The following is a 14,126-nucleotide window of genomic DNA, read 5'->3' on the forward strand; positions in this document are numbered from 1 at the left end:
CTCACTATACCCCTCACGGAATCCAAATGCGTAAAATTTTTTAGACATTTATATTCCAGACTTCTTCTCACGCTTTAGGGCCCCTAGAATGCCAGGGCAGTATAAATACCCCACATGTGACCCCATTTCGGAAAGAAGACACCCCCAGGTATTCCGTGAGGGGCATATTGAGTCCATGAAAGATTGAAATTTTTGTCCCAAGTTAGCGGAACGGGAGACTTTGTGAGAAAAAAATTAAAAATATCAATTTCCGCTAACTTGTGCCAAAAAAAATAAATTTCTATGAACTCGCCATGCCCCTCATTGAATACCTTGGGGTGTCTTCTTTCCAAAATGGGGTCACATGTGGGGTATTTATACTGCCCTGGCATTCTAGGGGCCCCAAAGCGTGAGAAGAAGTCTGGTATCCAAATGTCTAAAAATGCCCTCCTAAAAGGAATTTGGGCACCTTTGCGCATCTAGGCTGCAAAAAAGTGTCACACATCTGGTATCGCCGTACTCAGGAGAAGTTGGGGAATGTGTTTTGGGGTGTCATTTTATATATACCCATGCTGGGTGAGAGAAATATCTTGGTCAAATGCCAACTTTGTATAAAAAATGGGAAAAGTTGTCTTTTGCCAAGATATTTCTCTCACCCAGCAAGGGTATATGTAAAATGACACCCCCAAAACACATTCCCCAACTTCTCCTGAATACGGCGATACCACATGTGTGACACTTTTTTGCAGCCTAGGTGGGCAAAGGGGCCCATATTCCAAAGAGCACCTTTAGGATTTCACAGGTCATTTACCTACTTACCACACATTAGGGCCCCTGGAAAATGCCAGGGCAGTATAACTACCCCACAAGTGACCCCATTTTGGAAAGAAGACACCCCAAGGTATTCCGTGAGGGGCATAGCGAGTTCCTAGAATTTTTTATTTTTTGTCACAAGTTAGTGGAAAATGCTGATTTTTATTTTTTTTTTTTTTCATACAAAGTCTCATATTCCACTAACTTGTGACAAAAAATAAAAAGTTCTATGAACTCACTATGCCCATCAGCGAATACCTTGAGGTCTCTTCTTTCCAAAATGGGGTCACTTGTGGGGTAGTTATACTGCCCTGGCATTCTAGGGGCCCAAATGTGTAGTAAGGAGTTTGAAATCAAATTCTGTAAAAAATGACCTGTGAAATCCGAAAGTTGCTCTTTGGAATATGGGCCCCTTTGCCCACCTAGGCTGCAAAAAAGTGTCACACATCTGGTATCCCCGTACTCAGGAGAAGGTGGGGAATGTGTTTTGGGGTGTCATTTTACATATACCCCTGCTGGGTGAGAGAAATATCTTGGCAAAAGACAACTTTTCCCATTTTTTTATACAAAGTTGGCATTTGACCAAGATATTTATCTCACCCAGCATGGGTATATGTAAAAAGACACCCCAAAACACATTCCTCAACTTCTCCTGAATACAGAGATACCAGATGTGTGACACTTTTTTGCAGCCTAGGTGGGCAAAGGGGCCCATATTCCAAAGAGCACCTTTCGGATTTCACAGGTCATTTTTTACAGAATTTGATTTCAAACTCCTTACCACACATTTGGGCCCCTAGAATGCCAGGGCAGTATAACTACCCCACAAGTGACCCCATTTTGGAAAGAAGAGACCCCAAGGTATTTCGTGATGGGCATAGTGAGTTCATAGAAGTTTTTATTTTTTGTCACAAGTTAGTGGAATATGAGACTTTGTAAGAAAAAAAAAAAAAATCATCATTTTCCGCTAACTTGTGACAAAAAATAAAAAGTTCTATGAACTCACTATGCCCATCAGCGAATACCTTAGGGTGTGTACTTTCCGAAATGGGGTCATTTGTGGGGTGTTTGTACTGTCTGGCCATTGTAGAACCTCAGGAAACATGACAGGTGCTCAGAAAGTCATAGCTGCTTCAAAAAGCGGAAATTCACATTTTTGTACCATAGTTTGTAAACGCTATAACTTTTACCCAAACCATTTTTTTTTTTACCCAAATATTTTTTTTTTTATCAAAGACATGTAGAACTATAAATTTAGAGCAAAATTTCTATATGGATCTCGTTTTTTTTGCAAAATTTTACAACTGAAAGTGAAAAATGTCATTTTTTTGCAAAAAAATCGTTAAATTTCGATTAATAACAAAAAAAGTAAAAATGTCAGCAGCAATGAAATACCACCAAATGAAAGCTCTATTAGCGAGAAGAAAAGGAGGTAAAATTCATTTCAATAAACGGTGAAAGTAGTGTAGTGCCGATTTGTAAAAAAGGGCCTGGTCTTTAGGGGGGTATAAACCTGTGGTCCTTAAGTGGTTAAATGTAGTATACCCCTATTACTTTAATCACTTACCAGCCAAGTACAGAGCCTTAATTTGATTTGCTTGCAATGCATCATGGAAGATGAGAACAGATCCAAGTTGTCCTTCAAGTGATGTTGGAGACCCCCATTCACTATCTTGAGTTCCAGCGGAAATGAGTTTGACAGAATCTGTCTTTCCTTGTAACCCACTTCTTGATGGTGATGACAGAATGCTTCCCAGTGATGACCTGCTGGTATTACTTGGAGGAGAGACTGGTGGGTCTGCTATCTGTGATGGGGGTGGAGTATTGGTCTTTTGCCCAGCAGATCCAATGCAACATGAAGTAAAAGGCTGAAAAATTGCAAAGTCAAATTATGAGACTAGCTGTGAATGTGAGAGAAGAACTGTGTGCACCCCACAGATTATGGGCCATTTTACATGGGCTGAGGCTAGGCACAATTATAGGGGACAACAATTCGTAGGAACATTCATTCCTGATTATTGTCCTGTGTAAACGTTCTGCCAATTACATAAAGAATGCAAATGCTTGTTCACACAGTGATTACATCTTTCACGTGGTGCCTAAAATCATTGATTGTGGGCAGCATGTCACCCTGCGTAAACAGATGTGCTGCCCACAAATAATGAATCTGTATGGGGATGAACAATCACAGTCCATCTCCAGTAAGAGGGGACCATTGCGGCATTTCTATGCAGCTCTTTTGTGACAGAAGGATCGGGGAATGATCAGGAACTAATGGTTCGATCCCGATAATTGCCCTGTGCATTGACCACTGTAAAAGGGACCTAACCTTTGCCACATTTACTGTAGGTCTACAACAAAGATTCATTTGACAACTGTACAAAATCGCGTTGAAATATGAACCCATATGTTTAATGCTATACTTACTTCACTCATAGTGGGAAACTTCAGGGGTGAAGAGATTTTCTGCTGTCCATTAACATAAATGTGGATATTGCTTTGTCCAAAAAAGGACCTTTTTGTAGGTACATGGACAATCGCAATGCTGTGCTGTTAAAGTAAACCACAAACAAGTCAAATGTCGCTGATAATAAATAGAGAAGCACATGTCTGCACCAGAACTGTAAGGGATACAATTTAGAAGCACAGGTATTACTGAAAAGTTTCAGTCAATCAGTTCTCAGTGGGTACCGATTCCCCTACCAAAGGCTGCCAGTAGGCGCAGGGAGTCTTAGAGGCAATTCTACCTGGGAAAAGATATGTATATTAACTCTCCATCAGAAGGAAGAAAACTTTGGAACACATTAAGACCGTCATTTTAGACGGCGGTCTTAACGCCTATACCTGGCGGTGGATCCACAGCAGTTATGTAGAGGCTGTGGCCTCTCATAACTTCAGCGGATCCACCGCTGCTTCTAAATGTAAAACCGCTTCCTAGCTGTCTTACATTTAGACCATTTTCTATGCCTAAAACAGCCAGCCCACCCCCTTTCCCGCCCACGTCACGCCCCCTATTTTAGACCTGGGGCGAGAGGGGAGAAATCGCAGGAACTTTGTGCTGTAAACTGCGCCAGAAATACACCTAATTTAGGCGTATTTCTGTTTGATAAATGAGCCCCAGTGTCTCCAAAGCCACCTATAGATCGCTCCCCTGTAAGTCAATTCCTGACCCAGGAAGAGAGCTAACTTGTGTGTCATATACGTGTACCTGTGTGCAACCCTTTCATGGAGTCAAATTAACAAAATCCAGCAGGATGACCATATAATCAGTGCCGCTTACCCACAATGAATCACAGAAGCAGTGATCTGGCAACATAACGGCAGTGTACTCTTTCTTGGTGCACACTGCCACGACAAGAAAACCAGAGGAGGTGATGAAAGCTTCAAATCCTGTGCCGCTGCTTGTAAAAAAGCTGGAAGCAAAGAGACCATGATGTAAAGAAATAACATTAACGTTTTTGTTAATCTTGTATGCAGTGTGTTCAGCCCTAATATGAAACTGGTAATGCTGCTACCATCAGTAGAGAGCTTTGAGGGCGAGGTCGCAAAAATGTAATGCAAGGGAATAGGGTTTCTAATGCAGTGGTCACACATTCAATATTGCCTTTGGGCCCATCATTTTCTCCATTTATGCCGACACCCCACATCAGAAGAAATTACACATGTTAATGATCAGAGGTAATTCTGTACAAACCTCAGCATGTAAAATGACAAAAGAAATATTTATGATATAAAGGTGGCATTAAAATGACCAGTTTGGTCTGAACAGAAATGTTCTGCTATTCGGTCATTAGGTATTTAGCAGCTGTAATAAAGGAGAGCGTACTTTTCACAATAGAATGAATATGGCATTACCTATATAGCTGTTTTCTTTTTGAGCCACCGCTTGAAAAGCCATAGGAGGACTGATCTTGGTCAAGACAAAACCAGGCATAAAATGTAAATGCCGAGCCAGGCCATTTCTGAATTGTAGGCAAGGCGATTCCTGACGAGCTGTGGGACAGGTTGAAGTACTGCAAGGCACTCTCTAACCCCTGCTTACGGGCAATGGTGAGCATCGCTCTGGTCACAGGGACAACATACGGATGGCTCTTTTTGGGTTCATCCATCCGCAGCAGGCCAATAAGATGAAACAGCTCTTCCGAGCCCATTGACTGGCTGCCTAATGAGCCTAACAGACTGATCAAGTTTTCTGCACAGACTCGATGTAGAGAGTAATGAGAATTCAGAGTATCTATGATCCGGGTGACCATGCTAGCATTGACACACATTGTACGGCTTTGCTTGTTGATGCAGCAGATTCGCTTCAGCCAGTCAGAGATAAAGATTTGGAGATCATGGGACACTATTTCCGGCAACCACTGTATAAGCAGGAGCAGGGGTTGGACATTGCTTATGCCATAAATCCCAACTGCGGCATGCTCTCCCTCTACAGCCTGAAAATAAGAAATACAGTGAGAAGTTATAAAGTATTACAGGTAATAGGTGAATTATGGCCAGGAAAGTTAAAGGGGTTTTCTGGGTTCAGTATGCGATATCATGTCGTTGGGAAGCTGGCTCTCAGCACCTCCACTGATCAGGCCTTTGAAGGGGCCACAAAGCTTATGTGAGCGCTGTGGTCTCTATCATTTACAGGGGGTGTCTATGTGCAATCCTTCTGTGGTGATGCAGGGTATTCGAGTGAATGGGACAAAGTTGTAACAAACTGCAAAACCATGCTGGAAGATGGACTGAAGTATACATTGAGCACTGTGGCCCCTTCAAAACAGCTGATCAGGGGGGTGCTGAGAGTAAGGTCCGCACCAATCTGGCACTGACAGCCAATCCTAAGTATAAGCCATCAATATCCTTAAAGGGTTTCTGTCACCCCACAAAACTCATTTTTTTTTTTTTGGATAGTTAGATTCCTTATAGCGCGATATAGGAGAATATAATAGTCTTACTTACTTTCATGCGGCCGATTCGGTGATGTCATCGGCGCAGGCGCACTGAGGGAGTGCTGAGGAGACGAGCCTCCCCATCTCAGAGCGCCTGCGCCGAATGACCAGAGGCGCGCGATTTTTGAAATACAGACAGGGCTGGCCGGAGGAGGAGATCACGGCTGGCCCTGTCAATCAACACGGCGAGGGGGCGGATTTCTGCTGCGGCTACCAGCAAGTAGACACCCTACTTGCTGGTAGAGCCCTGATTTACATATTATAAAACTTCGTTTTCTAAAGAATCGGCCGCATGAAAGTAAGTAAGACTATTATATTCTCCTATATCGCGCTATAAGGAATCTAACTATCCAAAAAAAAAAAAAAATGAGTTTTGTGGGGTGACATAAACCCTTTAACAAGGAAATCCTCTTTACTGCCATACTTTCCTACTGTTGCCTTGTCTTAAGCTACTTTCACATTTGCAGTAGCCTTTTCCGGCGGGGAAACATCCTGCTGGATCCGTGCTACCGCAAGTCCACCGTGCTGCCCGAAGTCCGCTCTGGCCCCATTCACTACGGACGGAGGTCTGGCCGCAGCACGGCAAACGTGCAGAGAGGCGGCCGGAATAAAACTACAGCACGCTGCGGTTTTTGTCCGGCTGCTGGCATGTTTGCCGTGCTGCGTCCGGACCTCCATCCCGCCCCATTATAGTGAATGAGGCTGGAGCAGACCTCCTGCGGCACGGTGGACTTGCGGTAGCACGGATCAGAGAATACACATACTGAAGGTATGAAAAGATAATTTGGCCACATAAAGGTATAACAAAAAAATATTAACAGCACTCAATAGTCTTAAAAAGGTAGCTTTATTATATAGCTACGGACCCCCAGTGATCAAACATTCAAGGTCTATCCTGAGGAGCGGTCATCAATGTTGAAGTCCTATATAACCCCTTTAAATGACAAGCTCAGCTCTATAAAGGCATATATATCACTTGCCTTAAAGGGGTTGTCTCACTTCAGCAAGTGGCATTTATCATGTTGAGGAAGTTAATACAAGGCACTTACCAATGTACACTGCGTGCAGAATTATTAGGCAAATGAGTATTTTGACCACATCATCCTCTTTATGCATGTTGTCTTACTCCAAGCTGTATAGGCTCGAAAGCCTACTACCAATTAAGCATATTAGGTGATGTGCATCTCTGTAATGAGAAGGGGGGTGGTCTTATGACATCAACACCCTATATTAGGTGTGCATAATTATTAGGCAACTTCCTTTCCTTTGGCAAAATGGGTCAAAAGAAGGACTTGACAGGCTCAGAAAAGTCAAAAATAGTGAGATATCTTGCAGAGGGATGCAGCACTCTTAAAATTGCAAAGCTTCTGAAGCGTGATCATCGAACAATCAAGCGTTTCATTCAAAATAGTCAACATGGTCGCAAGAAGCGTGTGGAAAAACCAAGGCGCAAAATAACTGCCCATGAACTGAGAAAAGTCAAGCGTGCAGCTGCCAAGATACCACTTGCCACTAGTTTGCCCATATTTCAGAGCTGCAACATCACTGGAGTGCCCAAAAGCACAAGGTGTGCAATACTCAGAGACATGGCCAAGGTAAGAAAGGCTGAAAGACGACCACCACTGAACAAGACACACAAGCTGAAACGTCAAGACTGGGCCAAGAAATATCTCAAGACTGATTTTTCTAAGGTTTTATGGACTGATGAAATGAGAGTGAGTCTTGATGGGCCAGATGGATGGGCCCGTGGCTGGATTGGTAAAGGGCAGAGAGCTCCAGTCAGACTCAGACGCCAGCAAGGTGGAGGTGGAGTACTGGTTTGGGCTGGTATCATCAAAGATGAGCTTGTGGGGCCTTTTCGGGTTGAGGATGGAGTCAAGCTCAACTCCCAGTCCTACTGCCAGTTTCTGGAAGACACCTTCTTCAAGCAGTGGTACAGGAAGAAGTCTGCATCCTTCAAGAAAAACATGATTTTCATGCAGGACAATGCTCCATCACACGCGTCCAAGTACTCCACAGCGTGGCTGGCAAGTAAGGGTATAAAAGAAGAAAATCTAATGACATGGCCTCCTTGTTCACCTGATCTGAACCCCATTGAGAACCTGTGGTCCATCATCAAATGTGAGATTTACAAGGAGGGAAAACAGTACACCTCTCTGAACAGTGTCTGGGAGGCTGTGGTTGCTGCTGCACGCAATGTTGATGGTGAACAGATCAAAACACTGACAGAATCCATGGATGGCAGGCTTTTGAGTGTCCTTGCAAAGAAAGGTGGCTATATTGGTCACTGATTTGTTTTTGTTTTGTTTTTGAATGTCAGAAATGTATATTTGTGAATGTTGAGATGTTATATTGGTTTCACTGGTAGAAATGAATAATTGAAATGGGTATCTATTTGTTTTTTGTTAAGTTGCCTAATAATTATGCACAGTAATAGTCACCTGCACACACAGATATCCCCCTAAAATAGCTAAAACTAAAAACAAACTAAAAACTACTTCCAAAAATATTCAGCTTTGATATTAATGAGTTTTTTGGGTTCATTGAGAACATGGTTGTTGTTCAATAATAAAATTAATCCTCAAAAATACAACTTGCCTAATAATTCTGCACTCCCTGTATTGTGATTGTCCATATTGCTTCCTTTGCTGGCTGGATGCATTTTTCCATCACATTATACACTGCTTATTTCCATGGTTACAGACCACCCTGCAAATCATCAGTGGTGGTCATGCTTGCACACAATAGGAAAAAGCATCCGCCTCTCTGGTGGCCGAGACCGTGGGAGCGCACATAGGCTAGTGCTTTTTAGTATAGTATGCAAGCACGACCACCGCTGCTGGATTGGAGGGTGGTCGTAACCATAGAAACGAGCAGTGTGTAATGTGATGGAAAAATTAATCCAGCCAGAAAAGGAAGCAATATGGACAATAACAATACATTAGGAAATGGCTTGTATTAACTTCCTCTACATGATAAACGCTATTTGCCAAAGTGAGACAACCCCTTTAATTTTTCTAGAAACAAATAGAACTAAGAAATGGCAACATGTTAGCAATGGAATATCTATAAAATGCACACATTGAACAAAAAAGTATTCATATACAATATATAGTATTATTAATGGTACATTTACTTTTTATAGGTACACTGTAATAATTCCTTGACAAAAGGGTGAGACCAATCTGGAATCATCTGAGGCTTATCATCTTATTAACAAGCTGTTACGGTTTATTTATTAACTTAGTAAAAAAACATTATTTAATATGAATTGTGAAGAAATAAAAAATAATAATAATTCCGGTATTGCTACATATAATAGCTGAAAATAGCTGCCAAAATATCTTATTTTGCATCCTGATTGTTAACCTCTTAAGGACATAGGGCGTACAGGTACGCCCTTGTGCCCTGGTACTTAAGGACACAGGGCGTACATGTACGCCCTGTGTATTTTCGATCACTGCCGTGCGGCTGGCAGTGATCGGAACTCGGTGCCTGCTCAAATCATTGAGCAGGCACCTAGGCTAAATGCGCGGGGGGGTCCCGTGACCCCCCCATGTCGGCGATCGCGGCAAACCGCAGGTCAATTCAGACCTGCGGTTTGCTGCGATTTCTGCAGTTTCTGATCCATGGGGATCAGAAACTTTAGTATTCCTAAAATAGATCTGTATCCCTCCCCCTGCACCCCCGAGTGATTTTAGCCCGGTGGGAGGTGCAGGGGGAGGGTTGCGGGCGGTGGGGGCGTTGCGGGAGGCGGGCGGTGCGGCAGGCGGGATCGCGATCCCCCGCCCGCCTCCCCTTGAATAATCGTTGGCATCTAGTGGGTATACCAGGGTGCCAGCACATTGCTGGCACCCTGGTATAAACGGCTGACATCTGCGATGCGATGTCAGCCGTTTAACCCTTTCCATACAGCGGTCCGTACGGACCGCTGTATGGAAAAAGTTAACAGTAAGAGGGAGCTCCCTCCCTCTCCCATCGGGGGGCTGCTGTGCCTTTGCAGCCCCCCGATGGAGAGGGAGAGAGCCCCCAGACAGCCCCCCGACAGATCCCCTCCTTACCCTTCCCCGTCTGCGCAGTTCTGAGCAGTACTGAGCAGACAGGGAAGGTTCTTATGGCAACAGGACGCCGTCTCAGGCGTCCTGCTGTCCATGGTGCTGAACAGATCTGTGCTAAAAGGCATAGATCTGTTCAGAAAAAGTGTAAAATACAGTACAATACAATATATATTGTACTGTACTGTATTATACAGACATCAGACCCACTGGATCTTCAAGAACCAAGTGGGTCTGGGTAAAAAAAAAAAAGTGAATAAAAGTGAAAATAAAGTAAAAATCAAAAAACACATTTATCACTGATTAAAAATGAAAAAAATAAAATTCCCTACGCATGTTTGGTATCGCCGCGTCCGTAACGACCCAATCTATAAAACGGTCATGTTACTTTACCCGAACGGTGAACGCCATAAAAATAAAAAATAAAAAACTATGATAAAATTGAAATTTTGCCCACCTTACTTCCCAAAAAAGGTAATAAAAGTGATCAAAAAAGTCGCATGTACGCCAAAATTGTAACAATCAAACCGTCATCTCATCCCGCAAAAATCATACCCTACCCAAGATAATTGCCCAAAAACTGAAAAAACTATGGCTCTTAGACTATGGAAACACTAAAACATGATTTTTTTTGTTTCAAAAATGAAATCATTGTGTAAAACTTACATAAATTTAAAAAAGTATACATATTAGGTATCGCCGCGTCCGTATCGACCGGCTCTATAAAAATATCACATGATCTAACCCCTCAAGTGACCACCGTAAAAAAATAAAAATAAAAATGGTGTAAAAAAAGCCATTTTTTGTCATCTTACGTCACAAAAAGTGTAATAGCAAGCAATCAAAAAGTCATATGCACCCCAAAATAGATGCCAATCAAACAGTCATCTCATCCCGCAAAAAATGAGACCCTACTTAAGATAATCGCCCAAAAACTGAAAAAACTATGGCTCTTAGACTATGGAGACACTAAAACATTTTATTTTTTTTTTTAAATGAAATCATTGTGTAAAACTTACATAAATAAAAAAATTTTTATACATATTAGGTATCGCCGCGTCCGTGACAACCTGCTCTATAAAAATATCACATGATATAACTTGTCAGATGAATGTTGTAAATAACAAAAAAAAAAAAAACGGTGCCAAAAAAGCTATTTCTTGTTACCTTGCCACACAAAGTGTAATATAGAGCAACCAAAAATCATATGTACCCTAAACTAGTACCAACAAAACTGCCAACCTATCCCGTAGTTTCTAAAATGGGGTCACTTTTTTGGAGTTTCTACTCTAGGGGTGCATCAGGGGGGCTTCAAATGGGACATGGTGTAAAAAAAACAGTACAGCAAAACCTGCCTTCCAAAAACCGTATGGCATTCCTTTCCTTCTGCGCCCTGCCGTGTGCCCGTACAGCAGTTTACGACCACATATGGGGTGTTTCTGTAAACTACAGAATCAGGGCCATAAATAATGAGTTTTGTTTGGCTGTTAACCTTTGCTTTGTAACTGGAAAAAAAAATATTAAAATGGAAAATCTGCCAAAAAAGTGAAATTTTGAAATTGTATCTCTATTTTCCATTAAATCTTGTGCAACACCTAAAGGGTTAACAAAGTTTGTAAAATCAGTTTTGAATACCTTGAGGGGTGTAGTTTATTAGATGGGGTCACTTTGTTGGAGTTTCTACTCTAGGGGTGCATCAGGGGGGCTTCAAATGGGACATGGTGTAAAAAAAACTGTCCAGCAAAATCAGCCCTCCAAAAACCAAACGGCGCACCTTTCACTCTACGCCCCGCTGTGTGGCCGTACAGTAGTTTACGGCCACATATGGGGTGTTTCTGTAAACAGCAGAGTCAGGGCAATAAAGATACAGTCTTGTTTGGCTGTTAACCCTTGCTTTGTTAGTGGAAAAAATGGGTTAAAATGGAAAATTAGGCAAAAAAATGAAATTCTCAAATTTCATCGCCATTTGCCAATAACTCTTGTGCAACACCTAAAGGGTTAACGACGTATGTAAAATCAGTTTTGAATACCTTGAGGGGTGTAGTTTCTTAGATGGGGTCATTTTTAGGGAGTTTCTACTCTAGGGGTGCATCAGGGGGGCTTCAAATGGGACATGGTGTAAATAAACCAGTCCATAAAAATCAGCCTTCCAAAAACCAAACGGCGCACCTTTCACTGTACGCCCCGCTGTGTGGCCGTACAGTAGTTTACGGCCACATATTGGGTGTTTCTGTAAACGGCAGAGTCAGGGCAATAAAGATACAGTCTTGTTTGGCTGTTAACCCTTGCTTTGTTAGTGGAAAAAAATGGGTTAAAATGAAAAATTAGACAAAAAAATGAAATTCTCAAATTTCCTCCCCATTTGCCAATAACTCTTGTGCAACACCTAAAGGGTTAACAACGTATGCAAAATCAGTTTTGAATACCTTGAGGGGTGTAGTTTCTTAGATGGGGTCATTTTTGGGTGGTTTCTATTATGTAAGCCTCGCAAAGTGACTTGAGACCTGAACTGGTCCCTAAAAATTGAGTTTTTGTAAATTTCTGAAAAATTTCAAGATTTGCTTCTAAACTTCTAAGCCTTATAACATCCCCAAAAAATAAAATATCATTCCCAGAACAATTCAAACATGAAGTAGACATATGGGGAATGTAAAGTCATCACAATTCTTGGGGGTATTACTATGTATTACAGAAGTAGAGAAACTGAAACTTTGAAATTTGCTAATTTTTTCAAATTTTTGGTAAATTAGGTATTTTTTTTGTGCAAAAAAAATAATTTTTTTTACTTCATTTTACCAGTGTCATGAAGTACAATATGTGACGAAAAAACAATCTCAGAATGGCCTGGATAAGTCAAAGCGTTTTAAAGTTATTAGCACTTAAAGTGACACTGGTCAGATTTGCAAAAAATGGCCTGGTCCTAAGGTGAAAAAAGGCTGTGTCCTTAAGGGGTTAAAGGGGGGGTTTATGGCTTTATGTAAATCCCGCTTAAATCACTATATATATATATATTTTTTTTTTATTTTTTTTTATGAGATACTTTTTATGAAACATTTTAATACATTTACAAACCTATAAAACAACCTCCTAAACGCATTCATCCTTTCCGGTCGAGAGATAGTCTTAATAAAATATATACCCAGCAATGTGCAACTTAAGCATGTGGCAGATATGATTGAATAGTTGTACATCAGATATGAAATTTTGCAAAAACAGACCATAAAAATTTGTTAAAGAAAGCACACAAAAAACCCACTGCACATGGGGAGACTCAACATCAAGTAACGGGTGTATTACGCCTGCCGTTTTTTCTGCAGATGATCGCTAACAGGCATTCGTACAGGGAGTGCAGAATTATTAGGCAAGTTGTATTTTTGAGGATTAATTTTATTATTGAACAACAACCATGTTCTCAATGAACCCAAAAAACTCATTAATATCAAAGCTGAATATTTTTGGAAGTAGTTTTTAGTTTGTTTTTAGTTTTAGCTATTTTAGGGGGATATCTATGTGTGCAGGTGACTATTACTGTGCATAATTATTAGGCAACTTAACAAAAAACAAATATATACCCATTTCAATTATTTATTTTTACCAGTGAAACCAATATAACATCTCAACATTCACAAATATATATTTCTGACATTCAAAAACAAAACAAAAACAAATCAGTGACCAATATAGCCACCTTTCTTTGCCAGGACACTCAAAAGCCTGCCATCCATGGATTCTGTCAGTGTTTTGATCTGTTCACCATCAACATTGCGTGCAGCAGCAACCACAGCCTCCCAGACACTGTTCAGAGAGGTGTACTGTTTTCCCTCCTTGTAAATCTCACATTTGATGATGGACCACAGGTTCTCAATGGGGTTCAGATCAGGTGAACAAGGAGGCCATGTCATTAGATTTTCTTCTTTTATACCCTTTCTTGCCAGCCACGCTGTGGAGTACTTGGACGCGTGTGATGGAGCATTGTCCTGCATGAAAATCATGTTTTTCTTGAAGGATGCAGACTTCTTCCTGTACCACTGCTTGAAGAAGGTGTCTTCCAGAAACTGGCAGTAGGACTGGGAGTTGAGCTTGACTCCATCCTCAACCAGAAAAGGCCCCACAAGCTCATCTTTGATGATACCAGCCCAAACCAGTACTCCACCTCCACCTTGCTGGCGTCTGAGTCGGACTGGAGCTCTCTGCCCTTTACCAATCCAGCCACGGGCCCATCCATCTGGCCCATCAAGACTCACTCTCATTTCATCAGTCCATAAAACCTTAGAAAAATCAGTCTTGAGATATTTCTTGGCCCAGTCTTGACGTTTCAGCTTGTGTGTCTTGTTCAGTGGTG

General features: G+C 41.6%; 1 protein-coding gene across 4 annotated transcripts in view; it reads right to left on the minus strand.

Moving 5' to 3' along the window:
* Positions 1 to 14,126, minus strand: part of NBEAL1 (neurobeachin like 1) — a 245,395-nt gene that overhangs the window by 148,586 nt on the left and 82,683 nt on the right. For all 4 annotated transcript variants that reach the window (XM_040441754.1, XM_040441755.1, XM_040441756.1 and 1 more), the window contains 4 exons: positions 4,648 to 5,228; positions 4,073 to 4,205; positions 3,220 to 3,342; positions 2,360 to 2,660 (listed from right to left, as the gene is read on the minus strand). In XM_040441754.1, the coding sequence (XP_040297688.1) occupies positions 2,360 to 2,660; positions 3,220 to 3,342; positions 4,073 to 4,205; positions 4,648 to 5,228 (1,138 nt within the window). The remainder of the gene's footprint in view (positions 1 to 2,359; positions 2,661 to 3,219; positions 3,343 to 4,072; positions 4,206 to 4,647; positions 5,229 to 14,126) is intronic.

The sequence above is a fragment of the Bufo bufo genome, chromosome 7 (assembly GCF_905171765.1).
Source record: "Bufo bufo chromosome 7, aBufBuf1.1, whole genome shotgun sequence".
NCBI lineage: Eukaryota > Metazoa > Chordata > Amphibia > Anura > Bufonidae > Bufo > Bufo bufo.